The sequence below is a fragment of the Amphibalanus amphitrite genome, unplaced genomic scaffold (genome assembly GCF_019059575.1).
Source record: "Amphibalanus amphitrite isolate SeventyFive unplaced genomic scaffold, NRLGWU_Aamphi_draft 001385F_arrow, whole genome shotgun sequence".
In the NCBI taxonomy this organism is placed as follows: Eukaryota; Metazoa; Arthropoda; class Thecostraca; order Balanomorpha; family Balanidae; genus Amphibalanus; species Amphibalanus amphitrite.
Genome location: NW_024882878.1, coordinates 46,382 through 66,473, shown reverse-complemented (window position 1 = coordinate 66,473; position 20,092 = coordinate 46,382). Strand labels below are relative to the sequence as shown.

General features: G+C 54.3%; 1 protein-coding gene across 1 annotated transcript in view; it reads left to right on the top strand.

The window, feature by feature from the left end:
* Window positions 1-85: 85 nt before the first annotated feature.
* Window positions 86-20,092, top strand: part of LOC122372678 (calcium uniporter protein, mitochondrial-like) — a gene marked incomplete at its 3' end in the record, with an annotated part of 65,876 nt that continues 45,869 nt past the window's right edge. The window contains exon 1 of the mRNA XM_043350191.1: window positions 86-502. Coding sequence (XP_043206126.1) covers window positions 431-502 — 72 coding nt within the window. The remainder of the gene's footprint in view (window positions 503-20,092) is intronic.

Here is a 20,092-nt window from a genome sequence, read left to right as displayed (position 1 = left end):
TGAATACGTATACGACGCTAACTTGATGGACATGTGGTCCTCTTATTTTTCCCCAAACCTTGGTAATTTTGATTTGGCATTTTGACTGGAGCTGGAGAGTGAGGGTGTCGTGAAAAATTGATCAGCGGTGACTGCTGTGGTGTTGGTGTGTTGTGGTTCAGGTTCCTTATTATGAACTTGATCATAGACTTGTTGTGAACGTTGACCCTGTATTCATTGTGTTTTTATTGTTGAAACAGCACAAGCTTGGAGGCTTGTGCGACGCGCCTGGCGATCGAGGACCAAAGTTGAAGTGAGAGGTGTTTTTGAAAGTCTCGAAGCTAATGTGAGCGGTGACGGACATCTTTTAAAGAATTTCCAAAGATCAGAGTCCGGTGATACACGTTTGTGCGTCAGCTCCCTTGTGTGCCATAGAACAACAAGAATAAGGATGTCTGGAATCCAGCAAGTCTGCAGATTGCTGTCCAGGCAGAGCATGACCAAAATCGCCTTCACAGGAAAGGTCAGTGCCTATTGGAGCATTCAGCCAGCGAGTGCTGTGTTCAGGTGCTCAGCAACCGCATGTTATTTTTCAGTGATCTTTGAGTGAAGGTAGATTGTGCCCAGCACTGCAAATATGACAGCAGCATTGTTCCTACGTCATTGGGTTGTAGGCAGAGTGAAGCTGTGAAGAGTGAAGTCCAAGTAGATAAAACATTCTAACCTGGGCCCTGTTCATGTGGCTGCAGCTGCCACAGCTCCTGCGGTAAAAAAGGTGGGACTTAGCTAAGCGGTCAATCATGCGACACATAGATGGCAGTCCCCGCTGTTCTGATTGCCTGCTTAGCTAGGCCCAGGGGGTGTCGAAGTCTAGTAGGAAAATCTGGCAAATTCCCTGCGTGACGTCACGTCGGGACTGACCGACGGCACTTTGCACTGAAGGATACGGCGGATTGGCTATTTTTGAAAAATGATTAAAAATACTAATGTGCTGTTATGGCACATAAAACGCTTATCAGCATGTTCCTCATCATGTGATAAAGCCATATCCGTGGTCGAAAATAGCTGAGCCCCTCCCAATTTCCAACCACCGACCTCATAAGCAAAGGATGTAAGCGTAATCCTTAAGGGCGACTTTCCAATACATATCCGTACATATGCGTCCTTATGGAAATCGGTAGTGTGGCGATTGGCGACGCGCGCGACATCTGTGTGGCGACCAAGTGGCGACTGTGGCGACACCTGGTGGCTGCTTTTCTGCTGTATGTAGGCATTGGGGTTTTGCCAGATATGGTTCCTACTGCTACACAACTATGTTGACCCAATACTAGAAAGTTATTTTGCCAGTAAAAGGCAAGTAAATTGAAAGTCAATTTATAAAATTGCTTATAAATGATAACGAGAAAATAATAAAGAAGTTTTGATTGAATAGTTATTAAAATACCCAACCGGTAAACTATATTCTGGTAGATTTAGTAGAAATTAGTCCGTGCAACCTTGTTTTTAGGGCCTTGGCTAGGCCCAGCCTTTTTTACTGCGGGAGATCTGGCAGCCACATACACTTGAACAGGGCTCGGTATTTATATACATAAGGTCCGATCAACAAGACGATTATAAAAACCACACCACTCGATGTATTTTGAGCTCCTGATTCCATATCTGATAGTTATTTATGGCGCAACCAAGTTTTAAAGCAACTGCGCAATATTTACCGTCGCCGCAGGTCACCATCCCACGACACCCACCGTCAACGCACTCCATCAGCCGTTTGCGCCACGTGAGATGGATCGAATGAATAAACTCCAAGGTTGAGTGAAAACATTACGCCTTTCAATCTCATTATGAAAGTGACGTCATGAAAATGATCGTGGCGAAGCGGTGCAGTGCCGAAGGCAATGCCTTAGGAGAGATTACAGGCAATGGTGAGTCAAATATTTTTAGGTTAAGTGGTTGTGTATCTGGCCTCAGGCCGAAGGCCTGAGGCCTGATGCACAACCACTTAACCTAAAAATATTTGACTTACCATTGCTTGCAATCTATTCATGCGAGCAACTGTTTCCTTATCCCCGGGTAGGCAAAAATCAGTAGGTCAGGTTAGGTCAGGTTAGATTAGGTTCTGACAATTTTTGCCGTGTTTTTTTTCCTATCCTACCCAACAAAACTCCAATTTTTTAAACATTTTTTCGTGTTTTGTTATTTTGACGTCACTTTCATCAAACAATTTGAATAGAGAAGAAGTAATGCTTTTTACATTCAAATTGCTTTTTCATGATTTTTTATTTATTTTTTATGTTCAAATAATATAATTATGATATCTTTTCTATCAAATATGCCTAATAGCTATGACCTTACGTAAACTTCTTTCCATTCGTACCTGTAATCTAGAGCAGAAACTTCCGTTTCCGTTTGAGCAAACTGGTTTGAACCAGTTTTAGCAGGTGCTTTCCAGTGCTTTCCGATTTCCCGCCAGTCTGTTAGTTGGATCATGGCTTCCGTGCCGGGTGGTTCGTTGTGCTCCGGGTGCAAGTGGGAGGAATACGAACTAGTTTCAGTTGCGTACCGCAACGAGGAACGCCAACGCGTCCAGCGTATTTTTCGAAACCACGGTGAACTAGATTAGAGGTAAGTAAATTTTATCTCTCCGATCCACTTTTCAAGCATAAATTTTGCATATTCTTACGTTATTTGACATCCTGAATGTAGATAAGATGCTTACATGCGACGTAAAACAGTTTTACCATATTAAAAATATTTGTTACCGTATTTGGGGAAATGTTGGGAACCGGGGTTTTTGGGTCGGGGAGGGAATACAATGCCGTAAGAATGGTCATGAAAGTTGGGGAAAACTGTTGGGAACCGGGGTTTCTCTCCATACCCATAAACCCCGATCCCCCCTCCCCCACCCAAAAACCCCGGTTCCCAACAGTTTCCCCCAACTTTCATAACCATTCTTACGGCATTGTATTTCCTCCCCCACCCAAAAACCCCGGTTCCCAACATTTCCCCAAATATGGTAGCAAATATTTTTAATATGGTAGCACTGTTTTCCGCCGCATGTAAGCATCATATCTACATTCAGGATGTCAAATAACGTAAGAATATGCAAAATTTATGCTTGAAATATGGATCGGACTTTATGTAAATATTTACCCAGGGCTCTGACCTAACCATAGCTACAACCTACCAACTTACCAACGATACCTCCTCTACTCCTATACCCAACCTACCAAACTACAACCTACCAACCTACATACCTACCACTTGGACTTAATTTGGTTTGACTGGAACCATTAGTATAATTGCTTTGATTTAGAAGTCTTTTGCATACAAATACTTGAACCATATTAAATTGATCTTAAAGCCACTGTTTAATGCTTTGAACCTGCTTTTCTTCTCAATAAATAGGAACGTAACACCCATCTATTTGGTATTTTAATTCCAGGACAAGTGCTTTAGTACAAAGAGTACCTACTGCTCCATAACTTTTACACTTTAAAGCTACAAGAACAACTTTGTCACTTCAACATTCTTCATTACATGGTGTCATTAACTGATTTGTAAAATGACTGACAAAGAACTACAATGAGGATAAATTTGACAACAAACAATTTTACCCATAACCCATGGGCACCCCATAACTGGTGCTATGCTGTGTCTGAACTGATGTACGATGTCTGGACTGGTGTACCTACCATGTCTGGACTGACATACTGTTTCTGGGCTGGTGTAGGTAGGAACTGTGTCTGCTCTGGTGTACCATGTCTGGAGTGGTATACATTGTCTGGATTGGTGTACCATGTCTGTACTGGTCATGGTGTACCATGTCTGGACTGGTTTACCATGTCTGGAATGGTGTACCATGTCTGGAATGGTGTACCATGTCTAGAGTGGTATACATTGTCTGGATTGGTGTACTATGTCTGGACTGGTGTACCATGTCTGGAGTGGTATACAGTGTCTGGACTGGTGTACCATGTCTGCTCTGGTGTACCATGTCTGGACTGGTGTGCTGTGTCTGGATTGGTGTAGGTACAGTGTTTGATCTGGTTTACCGTGTCTGGGCCAGTGTACAGTGTTTGGACTCGTGTCTCGTGCTTAGCGCCTGGTGTACAGTGTTTGGACTCGTCTCTGGTGTACCATGTAACTATGCTCTGGTGTGCCGTGTCTGGACCGGTGTCTTATGTCTGGACTGGTGTGCCGTGTCTGGGCCGGTGTCTTATGTCTGGACTGGTGTGCCGTGTCTGGACCGGTGTCTTATGTCTGGACTGGTGTGCCGTGTCTGGACCGGACTGCCGGGGTTCGGGGACGGACCGGCGGCGGTCGCCAGCCGGCCGGTTTTCAAGGAAACCGCCCGCAGTACGGGCCTGTTGCATCAGGCAAACCAACACCAATACCGGCCGGCCCGTTACCGCGAGTCGCGGCTCGGCCGAGCGGAGAGAGCAGCCGGCAGGGGGGCGGGGAGGGGAGGGGCATGGCGAGGGGACTGGGAGGGGTGGTGGTGCGGACCGAACATGTAGGGACAGGTCGTGTCGTGTTGGATAGTCCTGGAGGTACGGGCGGCGGGACTCAGACACCCGTACCGACACCGGAGCGGGCTGCGGGGCCGTGTGTGCTGAGCTGTGTGATGTGCTGCGGGGCCGTGTGATGTGCTGCGGGACGTGTGCTGATGAGCTGTGTGATGCGCTGCGGGCCTTGTGATGTGCTGCGGGGCCCTGTGCTGCTGAGCTATGTGATGCGCCGTGGGCCCTGTGGTATGACGTGTCATGTGCTGTGGAGCTGTGTGATGTGATGTGAGAGCTGTGTGATCGGTGATGTGATATGAGCCGTGCGTAGTTTGTGTTATGGTGTGCCCCCGACTGGCCGGTCTGACCGAGGGGTGCAGTGCTCGTCTGGCCACTTAGCACGTGTTGCGCCGCACATCATGGTCCTTCTGAGACTCCTAACGGATGACAAACGACCCACTATATTCTGCAGTTAATGGGCTCTAAAAGTAGCCTACGGCTAAGGGGAGCACGGAGGCGAGGTAATCAACATATCAAATTATACTGGTCCGCAACTCTGACTCTGAGTAAACGCCTGCTCATTATGTCATACATCATATGCCAAGCTCAGCTTTGTCCCAATTTCTGCCCGGGGACGCGGAATGAGGCTGCCACAAAGCTCGCTAGTTGCCCGTAAGCCCATCATCTGAGCCCATATCAACGTGTGCCATGCCTAGTGCCTACTCATCTTGGTCACGGTTTTCACATGATGCGTGATGGCTTTCGGCATCAGCTGACACCTACTTGTGCGCAGACATGGCGCTTGTCATGCATTTGCGCCCCCCGCATTTGCGCCAGCCGCTCCTCCTGCAGTGCGCCACCAGCTGCTTCGCCATATAGCGCTACCTTATTTGCACCAGCCGCTCATTCATACAGCGCCAGCAGCTGCTCCTCCATACAGCTGCTCCTCCATACAGCTGCTCCCCCATACAGCTGCTCCCCCATACAGCTGCTCCTCCATACAGCTGCTCCTCCATACAGCTGCTCCCCCATATAGCTGCTCCTCCATACAGCTGCTCCTCCATACAGCGCCACCAGCTACTCCTCCATACAGCTGCTCTTCCATACAGCACCAGCAGCTGCTCCTCCATACAGCTGCTCCTCCACACAGCGCCACGAGCTGCTCCTCCATACAGCTCCTCCTCCATACAGCTGCTCCTCCATACAGCTGCTCCTCCATACGGCTGCTCCCCCATACAGCTGCTCTTGCATACAGCTGCTCTTGCATACAGCTGCTCCTCCATACAGCTGCTCCTCCATACAGCGCCACCAGCTACTCCTCCATACAGCTGCTCTTCCATACAGCGCCAGCAGCTGCTCTTCCATACAGCGCCAGCAGCTGCTCCTCCATACAGCCGCTCCTCCATACAGCGCCAGCAGCTGCTCCTCCATACAGCGCCACCAGCTACTCCTCCATACAGCTGCTCTTCCATACAGCGCCAGCAATCGCTCATCCATACAGCGCCAGCAGCTGCTCCTCCATACAGCGCCAGCAGCTGCTCCTCCATACAGTTCGCCGCCGCCGCCATGCTGGCCAGGTGTCTGCGGCCGGCCTGTTTTGCCGGCCGCCGCTGCGGTCCGGCCGGTCCAATATCGCGGCCCGACCGGCCGTGACGGGACTCCGAACGATGCCGACGCCGGTCGTCGGCCGGACGACACGGGACCGTCTCGGTACTGACACCGGACTGACCCGGGACGGATAGGGGACCGACACCGGACTGATATAGTCAGACATGCGATTAACAATGATCGATATGCACTCTGACTCATGCGGCGCCGGTCCTGCTGGAGTAGGTCTTGCCCTGCCAGATCCTCCTCTGCTTATGTAAGGACATATTTGTGACGTCAATAAAAGTAGTTTCATTAAGTAATTTGTTGGCTCCACCGATAACCTCACAACACAAATAGATCTTCCTCCGCCGGACCCTCCTGCTGTGTGGCCCGCTCGGACTGATCATCCGTGCCGCTCCTACTTCTTCGCCTCGTCCGGGATATAGTCCGTTTCCTGCTACTGTCGTCGGCCGCTGACACAGCTCCATCGTGCCGCGGGCGGCTGTGTGTGCAGTGTCGGCCCGCTATCCCTGGGAGCGTGCTCCCCGCCGTTGGCGGCCATCTGTCAGTGTCCGTGTCCCGCCCGGGCCGCGGCGGGCGCTGACAGAGTGTGCACGGAACTGCTGCCCCCGGGCCGCGGCGGGCGCTGACAGAGTGTGCACGGAACTGCTGCCGGAAAAGGCCGCCCTTTCCCAGGCTCTGGAGGAGTCCAGACGCGGTACTTTATCAGACGGAACGAGTGTAGTCCACAACCGAAAGGCTAACACGTTATTGATGTTAACTGTTCTCGAAATACTTGTATTTTGCTTCAATAGAACACTGCGGTATCGATTGGCAGGTCACTTGGCAAATTTCCTCATTTATCCTGGCCGAAGTGTATCAGTCGTTGACTCTCCGCTTTCAGTAATGAAACAGCGATTCCTTGAATGGTGTCTGGGAGCTGCGCTCGCCCCCTCCGTCTCCGGTGGGACAGCAGCCTCTACCGTCCATAGGCAGCAGCCATTAGGCCATTACCGTCCATGGACAGCGGCCATTACCGTCCATGGGCAGTAGCCATTACTGTCAATGGACAGCAGCCATTGTTGCTCGTGGTTTTTCCGTTTGTCTAATTTTTTGACGCATTAGGACTTAACCCACGACCTGGTGGGGGGGGGGGCTATTTTTTGCCCCCCCCCCCTCCAGACTTTTCGATATATCTCCAGAACCGCTGCGCCGATCGTCACCAAACTTTAAGTACCCTCCCGGACATCAATTTTACACATTGTGACCAAAACAAATTCCAAAAGCTATGATAGGTTGGCCGCAAATCACGTCAGAGTGACGTCATGTTCTGCCGTTTTCGACCCAAAAAAGGGTTTCGCGGGAAGAGCTGTCAGGCCTATAGCTTTGCAAATACAGAAAAATGATAGACATAAAAGCTGTAGAATGAACAGGGCTACAAAACTGCTATCTCGGATTTTTGAAATTTTTGGATTTTGACCCCCAAAAATCAAAAAATAGATTCTTTTGGATATAATAATCGAAAAATCCAAAAAGTTTTTGGAATTTCGCAAAAACCGGAATATATGTGATAGTCCTTACTAGTGATGTCATTTTCCAAAAAATGTCTAACCGATACCGACCGAAACCAAAATTTGGGGAAAATTTCCGACCGAATACCGACCGATAAATCCCAAGCCAAAATTTGACCGAAATTTGACCGAAATTCTATTTGCTATTACTCTACCCCAAAATTAAAATATTTGGCAAATTCTGATGGAAAATAATGGGAAATGGCATTTCAGTCCAAGTTCAGTCAATCCTTAGCCACTGCAAAATACATTTTGTGGTAGAAGTTACATTGCTGAGGGTAGCAACACATGGACCTCAGCATTTCACAGATTTGGTTAATTAGAATTGTCAAGAATCTACTGTGGTCTATGTAAGGAAGAATGCTCATTCATGTTGCAAAAGCACGATCAATTAGTAAGTCAAATGGTTGGTAATAGGTACCTATGTTCATGACAACATTTCCTAGGAGAAAAGGCGGAATCAACACACCACAAAACACATCAAAACTGCTTGGAAACTTGCCTTGAGCCTTGAGATGTGGTCTGAGATACCCTACAAAGAATTTGACACTGAAAATCCAGCTGAAAAGGCAGGTACTAGGTAGCTCTGAGCTTGAATTTTGTCCCAAAAATGAAATGAAAATTCATAAACAGGCACTTTGTCTTATCTCTTGTTTTTCTTATCTTTACAAGAAAACAAAATATGCAGAGACAAAACTTATACAAAGTGGCGCCAAAGTGGCGCAAAAGTAATAGAAGAACCAAGGATTGACTTTTTAAGATCCTCTCTACCCTAACGAAAGGATGTATGATGATGACGTAATATTTATTTATATGCCCTTTTGGTAGAATTATTGGAGGGAAATTAATTTTCTTGTAGTGGATTACACTCACAATGTTGATTTCATTAGAATTAAATATCGTTTTGGATCATTTACATCAAAAAATAATAATTCACGAGTCAGCATGTAACAATCCAAAACTTTTTTTGCAGCAACTTAATCAGCTGGTTTAAAATCTCTGTTATGGCGCATCTGTTTCGAAATCCTTCCTTGTGTTTGGAATGTGGATTTGGAAGATTCCAGAAATTGGACATGGGCCGAATCTGTAGTTTTTGTCAAGATTCCTATGTTTTTATGTTGTGGTCATCTAGATTTCAAACATTTGGTTGGTACCTGCAATATTTAAGGAGAATGTGGAATAGTAGAACACCTGTGAAATGTAAATGTGATCACTGCTAAGTGCTAAGTGCTAACTTTCCAGTCTTCAGAAACACATTTCAGTAATTCAAGTTATTTTTGTCCTTGCATTTTTGATGACTGTATAATGATTTTTGCAGGCAATACTTCTTTGATTACAGGTGAAATTTAACAGTTAGACTGGAATAGAGTTTCAAAATTGTGTGTACTTGTGGGGCCAACTGAGTCAAAATCAGCCTGCTTGTAGTTGTGGTTGGACAATGGGTGGCTGCTGCCTGCTGGGTGGGATGGCTAATGAAGTTGCCAAAATGTGGCATTTGACATTTGGGGGAAATTTTGCAACTCTATCATTAACATCCCAATAAATTTCATTTTAACTAGGCAAAAATGGAATACTTTCTCTTTTTGAAAATGGTTTCACTGGCAGGGTGACCGAAAGTGTCCGATTTTGGGGGGGCCTGACCGACCGATTACCAAATCGGTCAGCATATATTTTCGGTAACCGAAATTTTCGGTAACCGAAATTTTCGGTAACCGATCGACACCACTAGTCCTTACCGCCTTCCATCCACATACCAAATTTGAGATTGATACCTCTTTTTTGGCGAAGTTATAGTGAAAAAACTTCAAAATTGATGACGTCAAATCTTCAAACTCAATTTTTTTAGCAATTCTAGACCTCGTAGCGCAAAACAAAGACCACCATTAGACTCCCCGTGACGAGCTGCATCGAATCAATACCCAGTTTATGCAAAACTATCAACTTTAAAATTTGACCTTTTTTGGCCCGAGCTTGACCTGAGCTTGACCTGCACTTCACCAAAAAGTGACCTAAGCCGTACCTGATAGTCTTATAACCAACACCATTGAGTTGGAAATGAAAAATTGGCCATAAAACATGCATCACACAACCTTAGTAAAGTTGGGCTCATGTGACCTGACCCGTGACCCTTGGTGACCTGACCTGTGACCTGACCTGGTATTGTCAGTGACCTCTAATAGCAACATATCTACTAGGCAACTGACGCCCTATCGCTGATTCTCGACAAAATGCGTTTTTCTCGGTGTTATAGCGCATTCCCTAGAAGACCCGTGAACGGTGAAACATTTCATCTTTGACCTGACCTGTGACGTCATTGGTGACCCCGAGGTCAATGAAATTTGGTTTCCTATGACAAATTTGACAGGCCTTTCGAACGCCGTTTGAATTTTGCGGATCCGTCCAGTAGTTTCGGAGATACGAGGGGGGGGGGGCAAAAAATAGCCCCCCCCCACCAGGTCGCGTTATAAACAGACCCCACCAGGGCGCGGGTTAAAGCATGTAGCAGTGCAGTAGTATCTCGGATATATCATGTCTGGCGCATAGGGAGCTGAATTGTCACACAAGTTCAATGCTGAACGAGTGGTTGCATAGTTCAGCGGGTAGTTGTACCTATTGTTTTATCGTGTTCGAATTGCAAGTACAATCCCAGCGGAACCCTGCTTTAGATTTCTAACTGAAATATTAATATTTCACATAGGTTTTGTTCTGGTTATTTGGGATGTCTGTGGGCCGGGCCAGAGGGTTAGTGTCGACACTCCCGGGGCGGGTGAGGCTGGCGTAGCAGGGTTGGGGGTGGGGGTTGGCGGTGGTGATGGGGGGAGGAGGGGGCGCCCAGCACGCCGACCGGCTGTTGAGCGCTGGTTACTCGGCGCTGGTTACTCAGCGCGGGATACTCAGCGCTGGATACTCAGCGCTGGATACTCAGCTCTGGTTACTAAGCGCTGGTTACTCAGCGCTGGTTACTCAGCGCTCAGTGCTCGCTGTTCGGGCCGCTGGCCGCTGCTGGCTGCTGGACGCAGTGAGCGCGGCCCTGATATATAGGTATAAGCCGCGGATAGTTCTTAGTATACTCCATAGATGGCGCCAGTGCCGGGCGCCTGGAATGATGCTGCGCCGCAGCGCTCGGGGCCGCGCCCGGCGCTCCGTATGCATCATTACCCGTTCAGTTGTCATCACCGCCCGAGACGCTGCCCGCCGCTGTGTGGCCCGGCGATAACCAGGTATAGAGACCGGCCCGGCGCCCCAAACAGCACTCGGTCGGCACTGCTGGCCCAGCAGTCTGTCCGCTGCCAGCAGTCTGTCCGCTCCCAGCAGTCTGTCCGTTCCAGTAGTCTGTCCGCTCCCAGCAGTCTGTCCGCCCCAGCAGTCTGTCCGCTCCCAGCAGTCTGTCCGGAGCTCCCCGTGACCAGTCTGGTTGGCACGGGCCGTACCGACTGGTGCAGTCCCCGTGCCGGCCGCTGAATGGAGCTGCCTGGCCAGAGCAGTGGGCCAGTGCCTGAGCGATGTCGTCCGCTAGTGGGCCAGTGACATAGCGAAGTCGTCCGCTAGTGGGCCAGTGACAGAGCGATGTCGTCCGCTAGTCGAAATCGTCCGCTAGTGGGTCAGTAACAGAGCGATATCGTCCGTCACTTCCACTCAACTCTCCATTCCCTTTTGTTTTTCATCTCATCAGTCTCCCTGCCGGCTTTGTCTCAGCCGCAGCTTTGTTCTGCGGCGAGTTTTCTGAATCCCGCTGCATAAATGAGAGGGCCCATCTCGGAAACAAAATGAAAGGAAGATGTCCATCTGTTTTCTCCGTGGACCAAAGAATGGAGCATGTGTGTTCATTTCTTCTGGTCTTTTATCCTTCCGTACTCGGTTGGCAGTGTTCATTCAGCTGTTCTGCAGGCCCGGTGCTGTTTGTTAGTGTAATTATGTAGCAGAGCTCCCGCCGCCTACCACCGTAATCAGTTACTCCCAGATTTACCCCGGCCGTCCGGTGACCGGGTGCCGTAATTAATCCCCGTCTGTGAGGGACACCGATCGGCGCACTGTCCACAGCTGTGTGTACTGATATCCGTCCGGGGCCAGCGGGCCGGCGCGACGTCCGCTGGCCCTGGCCCGCTGGGCCCTCCCAGTCCGGCCAACTGCCCCCCCCCCCCCAGTCCACTCCACTGAACCCTCCAAATCCGCTCCACTGGACCCCCCCCCCCGTCCGCGGCAGCCCACGAAATGCCGCCTGTCCCTTTCTCTCTCTCTCTCTCTCTCTCTCTCTCTCTCTCTCTCTCTCTCTCTCTCTCTCTCTCTCTCTCTCTCTCTCTCTCTCTCTCTCTCTCTCTCTCTCTCTCTCTCTCTCTCTTTCTCTCTCTCTCTCTCTCCTGCGTCTTTTCTTGTTCTTGTTTATATTCTCCGTCCCCGTCTCCGTTCCCTCTATCTCCCCGGCTCCCTCGGCCCTCTGTCCGTGTACCGCCGTACCGCTCTGTTTCTATGCGTCTGAGCCGTCCCTCACAGCACCTCGGCTTGTCCCTCACACCGGTCCGGCCGAGGCCGACAGTCACCCGCTCCGGGGGCTGAACGCTGAACCCCAGCACACCCGCTCTCCGCTCCGGGGGCTGAACGCTGAACCTCAGCCCACCCACTCTCCGCTACCGCGGTCCGCCTAACCTCCTGCGGCCGCTCGGCAGTTGTCAGTCGGCAGGTGCCCGGTCCGCCGTGGTGTGTGCGCTCAGCGAGGCCAGGTCTGCCGTGTCGCTATGTATGCGCTCAGGGTAGTCAGGTCTGCCAGGTATGCGTTCAGGGCGGTCAGGTCCGCCATGTATGCGTTCAGGGCGGTCAGGTCCGCCATGTATGCGTTCAGGGACGTCGCCCCCATGGCGGCGCTGTCTGTTCGAGGGGGGGGGTCACTATCAGTGATACGAACAGGGCTTCTCGCCTGTACGAAGCCGAACAATGTCTGACAGCCGTCGCCACCGCCATTCCGCCAAAATAGCTTTTATTGACATCGTGCCGACTTTCTGTTCGGCGCATTTATTCTGTCGGACACTATTATTGTATGAGTGGCTGTTTTTGTCTTTCGGACACTGTTATTTTCTGGGTTAGCCTGATCAATGAAAACAATGACGCAATATTAACTAACCGATGCATTGAACAGATGCAAGATAAAAACAAAATATGCCGTTGTTATCTTTCATTTTTTATTGTTCTCAGACCTAGTTTCGATGCTGTTTCTGTACCTGAGTCGTGGCCGCGTAGCAGCTGCCCACACTGTATATTATCCTTCTGGACCAGCCCATAATGGGCGCATTATGGGCGCAAAATGACCACCGCAGTCGACGCGCCCGTAAACCCCAATGAACGAACGAACGTCTGGACCAGCGGCTGGCGTAACTGACTACCCATGGGTGGATGTTCACTCGGTGTACCAGCGGTTGGTGGGAGCACCGGGGGAGAGGGGGTCCCTCAGGCCCCCGGGTTTGGTCCGCTGAATGTATACCAGTCCCGGGCTCGGCCCGCTGAATACTGACAGTGGAGTCCCGGGCTCGGCCCGCTGAATGCGAATAAGTCCCGGGTTAGGCCCGCAGAATACTGACCCGTCTCGGGCTCGGTCCGGTCCGGGTTGTTCGAGTTTCCCTTTTGCACTTATCTGAATCTCCCAGAATCGTTCGCCTGATAGAATTGCCCACTCTGGCATGCTGTTGAAGGAACGTGCCTTGCGTTCCGATGGTAGTTATCAGGGAGGTCGATGTTGAACAGTGTCCGTCCACTCCCGCTCTGTCTGCAGTGTCCCTCTGTCATCAGTATCCCCTCTGTCATCAGTATCCCCTCTGTTATCAGTATCCCCTCTGTTATCAGTATCCCCTCTGTCATCAGTATCCCCTCTGTCCGCAGTGTCCGTCTGCCCGCAGTGTGTCCACAGTGTCCGTCTGTCCTTAGTGAGTGTTGTCCAAGTTGCTTTCCTTCCCTCTCTCGGTCCTTCCCCTCTCCCTCTCTTCTCCTCCCCCTCTCCGATCGGTGCGATCCGTCGCCGACCCGTCCACCGGGCCGGGCCGGGCCGGGGGGTCGGTGAGCCGGACCGGGCCGGGCGGCTGAACGAACCATCCCCGCCCCCCACTCCGAACCAGAGAGGGCTCCGAACAGAGCCAGGTAGTGCTGCATCATATCCATGAGAAGGCATCACTCGGACTATCACACTAACTAATCCCTGCTGATCAGATTGTACGATAATGCTGCTTTCGGACCGTGTGGCTGCTGTGATATGGGCGATCAACATGCTTGCCTGAAATACACCTCACATACCATACCACAAGTACCGACGTTATCAACATGGACGAGTGCACGGCGGCGAACCTTACCAGGCGAGTCTGAAGGCGAGTCGTGTGCTCGACCCAGCTCGGTGCCATTCTGGCGATGGCCTTCCTATCGGTAGTCTTTCAGTGGGGCGGCAGGGACGAGTGGCATTGGACGATTGTCACCGGCTATGTGGGCGGTGCCTGAGTCGCACTGGTCTGCGCCCCTGGCCAGTGTCGCCGACAGCCCGGCCCGCGGGCTCGGCCCACGCCGCTCCGGCAGTCGTCCTCTGCTGCTATTCGTGGGCACGTGACAAATAATAATAGTTGGGCGCCAGACGGGTGACGGGCGGGCTGATGTCACCCCCGGCCCGTCACCCGGCCCGTACAGTACAGGTGTCAAGGACCGGGCCCGGCCACCCTGGCAGTGGTATAGCTGGATTCGACGCCCGTCAGACTCGGCGGAGTGCGCAGTGTGCACTGTGCAGTATGCAGTGTGCAGCGTGCATTGTGCAGTGTGCACGGACTGCCCGGCCGCGGCTGGCTGTGTCGGCGAGCGGCTGTTACCGGCCGGTGCGGACGGCCGGTGGGAGGCGCTGCCCGCATGACAATCCGACCCCGCCCCCGGACAGTGCGATCCCCTCCCGGACAGTCCGACCCCGCCGGGCAGTCCGCCCCCGCCGTACAGTCCGACCCCTGCCGTACCGGCTCTCCGCCGGTCGCCAGCGGCTCCATGGGCGGGGCGGGTATTTCGGGCAGTGCCGTGTTGGCTGACCTTGCCGCGGGTATTTGGGGCGGCCGCTGCCGGCTGGCCGCCGCGGCGGCTCCCAGCCGTGTCCGGCTGCTGGCTGCTCAGTGGCCGGTCCAGCCGTCGGCGCCCCCCCCCGCCGCCCCCGTCGTCGGCGGCGACGGCTGTGTCGCGGGGCTGTCGTCGGTGGCCGTGGTCAGTTCGGCTGTGGGCCCGGCCGGCGACGGACGGCCGTGGTCAGTTCGGCTGTGGGCCCGGCCGGCGACGGACGGCCGCGGCGCTGTGTGGGCCGGGGTGTATCCCCAGTCGGGGAGTGGGCGACCGGAGTCAGCCGGGGACCAGTCAGCTGTCCTGACGGCTCCCGGAACCCGGAACACCTCAGTGACGGCTCCCGGACCCCGGGACACGCCTCAGTGACGGCTCCCGGAGCCTGGGACACACCTCAGTGACGGCCGGCGGAGCCCGGTCCCGATCTCCGGCCGACTAGGTCCACCTCTGCTGACAGACGGGCCGCGCTCTCGCTGATTGTTCTCCGATACGAGTGTCCGAGTGGATCGCGCGGCACGCTCTGTTGTGTGACCTTTGGCCGGGCGCGGTGACCGGAGCTGCTATCTGCGGCCCGCGCCCCGCGGTCGGCGCTCGGAAGTTGAGTGTTGTGTAGTCGGTGTTTCCCGGTCGGTGCGACTGCGGCCATGCGGCCAGCGCTGTCTCTGCTGGCAGCCCGGCTGGCGCTGCGGCTCTGTCGGCGCCCCGGAGCCGGACCCGGAGCCGGGCCCAGAGCCGGGCCCGCCCACCCGCCGGCTCTCTGGGTGAGTTGGCGGCGGGCCGCCCCCGCCCCACCCCGCCCCCGCTGGCGGCCGCGCCGCCTGCTGATGTCGGCTGTTTCCGAGGAATCAGTGAGGCTCAATGATCCGCACCAATGCATGAGGCCTCGCCACCGCTGCGGTGCATACTGACCAGGGCCAGCGTCCTGTCCCAGCGACCAGCGTCCTGTCTCGGTAGCCCGTCCTGTTCCGGCAGTCTGTCCTGTCCCAGCGACCAGCCTCCTGTCCCGGCAGCCCGTCCTGTCCCGGCGGTCTGTCCTGTCCCAGCGGTCTGTCCTGTCCCAGCGACCCGTCCTGTCCCAGCGGTCTGTCCTGTCCCAGCGACCAGCGTCCTGTCCCGGCGGCCCGTCCTGTTCCGGTGGCCAGCGCCAGGCGGGACTGTGCTGTATGCTCTGTCCATTGTGTGCTTTGTGACCTGTGTGCTCTGCGATGTGCGCCCTAACGTGTAACGTGTGCCCTAATCCTCCGGTCAGTAGCGGCGGGCTGCCACCAGCACTGACTGTCCCGGCCGCCTCTGGTTACCACTTATCACTGTCCCGCCGCCTCTGGTTACCACTTATCACTGTCCCGCCGCCTCTGGTTACCACTTATCACTGTCCCGCCGCCTCTGGTTACCACTGTCCCGCCGCCTCTGGCTGCCACTGTCCCGCCGCCTCCGGTCAGCAGCGGCGGGCTGCCACCAGTAGGTACTGTCCCGCCGACCGGTTTGTGGTGCGTTCCGGTCGCAGCTGCGGGGTCGTGCTCCCCCTCCGGTACCAGCTGTGTCCTCTGGCCCTGGCTATTTCGGAGTGGAGAGAGTCTGTGCGTCCCCCGGTCAGGTGCCGGCCACCGGTGTCTGTGATAGGACAGGTGTCTGTGTGCGACTGCGGGCCCGGGCCGCGGCAGTGGACCGTCGGCCGTCGGTCTCCCCCTGTGCCCGCTCCTGCCCGGTGTCAGCTGCGGACTGCGGGCTGCGTACGGACCGCGCCCACGGAGTTGTTCGGGTCGCCCTCCCCCTGTGTCCGCTCCTGCCCGGTGGCAGCTGCGGGCCGCGGAGGTGGTCGCCCTCCCTCTGTGCCCGGTGTAGGCTGCGGGCCGCGGAGGTGGTCGCCCTCCCCCTGTGCCCGCTCCTGCCCGGTAGCAGAGCTGCGGGCCGCGGCAGTGGAACGGCCCCGTTAGCGGCAGTGCAGCGCTGGTCTACAGGGTGTCCGGAAATTGATTGCACACTGTCCATATGCCCGTATCTCGCACATGCTCCCGCCAAACCGGTTAGGGAGGGTCGCGACCCCGCCCCCGGGCACCCCAGCGTGTCAGTTGATCACGTAACCCAGCAGGTGACCTGACCCGAGCCGCAGTGAGCGGCCACAGGTCATTTTCCGAGAGGCAGTCTTCACGCGCGGGCCCCATATCGGGAATGGTAAGGGAGCACACTTTGACGACGCGCCACCGCGCGGTTAGGATGGTTCAAGCCGGGATGACGGTAGGCGATGTTGTCCGACAAGTGGATGTATCTCGCCGGACCCTTCATTACTGGCTAGCTCTCGACCGCAGCGGTGCATCACTGGAGAATCGCAAGGGTCGTGGGAGGAAGACTGTGCTGAGCAGAGTGGCCAAAATCGTGCTCGCCAAGGCCGTGCTGAAACGACGCCAATCGACGCAGAAACTGGCCAAAAAGCTGACTGAGGAGGGTCACCCGGTGTCGAAGACCACTGTTCACAACTACATGACCAAGTGCTTGGGTCTCAAGCCGCTAAAACTGCGCCGCCAGCCAAAACTGACCCAAGGCCAGAAGCGGAAAAGGCTGGCGTTTGCCCGGGAGCGGAAGAACTGGACCATCCAGGAATGGCGGCGCGTCTTGTTCAGCGATGAGTCGGTGTTCGAGCTCATGCACCCGCCGAATCGCCAGAACGAGCGCGTTTGGGCGCACAGAGGCGCTGAAGTGCCTGCCATCGACACGGTGAAGCAGCCGCTGAAAGTCATGGTCTGAGCCATGATGAGTCATCAGGGCCTGTCGGAGCTCCACTTCGTCCCCCGCGGCCAGACCGTGACGGCCCAATACTGCGTGGAGGAGGTCCTGAAGATGTCGGCAGCGTCGGCGATGAAGCGGAAGAGGAAGACGGGGCTGCCAACACAGGTCGAGCTGCTCCCGAAGATGTCCGAGGCGATCTTCCAGCAAGACGGCGCTCCGGCTCATCACGCCACCAGCACTCAACAGTGGTGCCGGGACAACCTCCCAGGGTTTTGGGAGAAGGGTGTATGGCCGGGCAACAGCCCTGACCTGTCTCCCATCGAGAACGTGTGGGCTATCGTGCAGAGCGAGCTCGACATGATGGAGCCGGCTACCACCGAGTAGGCGCTAATCAGGAACCTCCAGCGAGCGTGGCTCAGCATCAGTGCGGAGACACTGGATAACCTAATGTGCGGCATGCTCGACCGTATGAGGGATTGTGTGCGACTGGGTGGAGGGTATATCGGCAAATAAACCATGAAACATGCTCGTTTTGTTTCCTTGTCAAATGTACTAAAAGAGTGTGCAATCAATTTCCGGACACCCTGTATTTGGTACGCCCATTGGGTGATGGGTCATTTCGGTATACAATAATCGGTGTTTTGTTACGACGCCATGCGTGTCATAAACTATCAGTCGTGAGCATCCCAACTTCCTTTTTTATCAAATAGGTATTAGAGATTTACCACAAGGGACATTGTAATTACTAACACAAAGGAGACCATGTCACTACTGCCACTGCCCACCTTGATCGAAATAAGGAACTCTACCGCTATGCTGGGACGTAAGGAACTCCTACCGCTATACCCGGGTCACAAGAATCTGTACCGCTATGTCCATTTCACGTGATAAAGTGCATATTTATGCGCCGTATCAAGCGCGGGGTATATTCATGGTCGCATACATCAGACTAGCGGAGCCACGGCTGAGTTCCGGCTGATAACTGACGGTTCAGAGCCACGGCTCGGTCCGGCTGGTAACTGACGACCCGGTCCGGCCGGTAACTGACGGCCCGGTCCGGTCCGGCTGGTAACTGACGACACGGTCCGGTCCGGCTGGTAACTGACGGCCCGGAGCCACGGCTCGGTCCGGCCGGTAACTGGCGGCCCGATCCGGTCCTACGGCCGTCTCTGAAGCCAGGCGGCGGACGGCTGCGGCTGATGTGGGGCGCGATATATCGCCGGGGACTACTAACTCAGACTAACGGGAGACCAACGACGACTGACTGAATAGGCAAACGACGACTGACGGGAGACCAACGACTGACGGGAGATCAACGACTGACTGGAGACAAACGACTGGCGGGAGACCAACGACTGACGGGAGACAAACGACGACTAACGGGAGACCAACGACGACTCTTGAGGTCTAAATGCCGGAAGGGCGCTGTACCCAAAGCTCAGCGACACAGCCCCACTAGCCCAGTGTGCGTTGTGCGCTCCATTCCTACACTGTGGTCCCCGGCTCGCCCGCTCCAGTGGCCCTGTGTGTGGACTGTGGGTGGGGTCAGCTGTACTACAGTGTTGGTCCCGGTCGCCCGTTCCAGTGGCACTGTGTGTGGACCGCGAGTGGGGTCAGCTGTACACTGTCGGTGGCGGGCGCCGCTGAGCAGCCAGACACTGCCAGCGGCGGGCGGTCGCCGACGCCGACAGGACAATTTCATTGTCCACCAGACACCGGAGCTCACTGAGGAGGTGCCGCCCTCGGCCCGGCCCCGGCGACACTCGAGTGGCCCAGGGGCGCCCGGCTGAAATCCTCCGCCAATCTCACCGAGTGGCGCCTGCCTTTTACGGCTGGGCTCCAACAATACGGCGGTGACGGCTGGGCTCAGACAATACGGCGACGGCTCGCCGAGCCGCTCCTCAGAGCTGAGACGGGCCGCCGAGCCGGCGCCGGCGCTGCCTTATCGCCGCTGTCGCCAGACCATCTCTCAGTTCCAGCTCCCTCTGCACCGGACCATCTGTCCCGTCTCCTCGCTCCGTCCAGCAGCCTGTAACGCCCCCTCTGCCTTTCCGTGTCCTGTATCCGGTGTCCCATGTTCGTTGTCTTGTGTCTGTTGTCCGATGTATGTGTCTCGTTTCCGTTGCCCTGTGACCGGTGTCCTGTGCCCGTTGTCTGATGTCCGGTGTCCTGTGACCGGTGTCCCTGTGTCTGTATCTTGCACCGTGTCCTGTGTAGTGTACGCTGGTCGCAAGTGGCTGCTGCAGCCCTCTGTCACGTGCATGTTGTGGGACTGCTCTGAAAGTGCTCTTCTTGTGTCGGTAGTAAGTGTGCACCGAGTTACTTTACTGACTGCTACAGTTCCGTAAGCTGCGAGTAAGTCCTGTTACGAATGCAGTATGCCCCCGCCCGGCAGTATGCCCAATATTCCCAGTTGGTTGTCTGCTCTCTCCCTTTGCCAACTTGAGATTAACCTGTTTATGTCGCACTGGCGGACTTATGTAGTGTACCGGCACTGCCAACGTTTTTTTTTTCGTTGACACCGCTTCCGGGGCTACGAAATATTTGTTTCGTCTAATGAACAACAGCGATTGAATGTAACCCGAGGGTGTTTTCCTCTGCTGTCCGACTGCGCGTTAGCCGTTAGCGGCGTTTGTTTTCCTCTGCTGTCCGACTGTGCGTTAG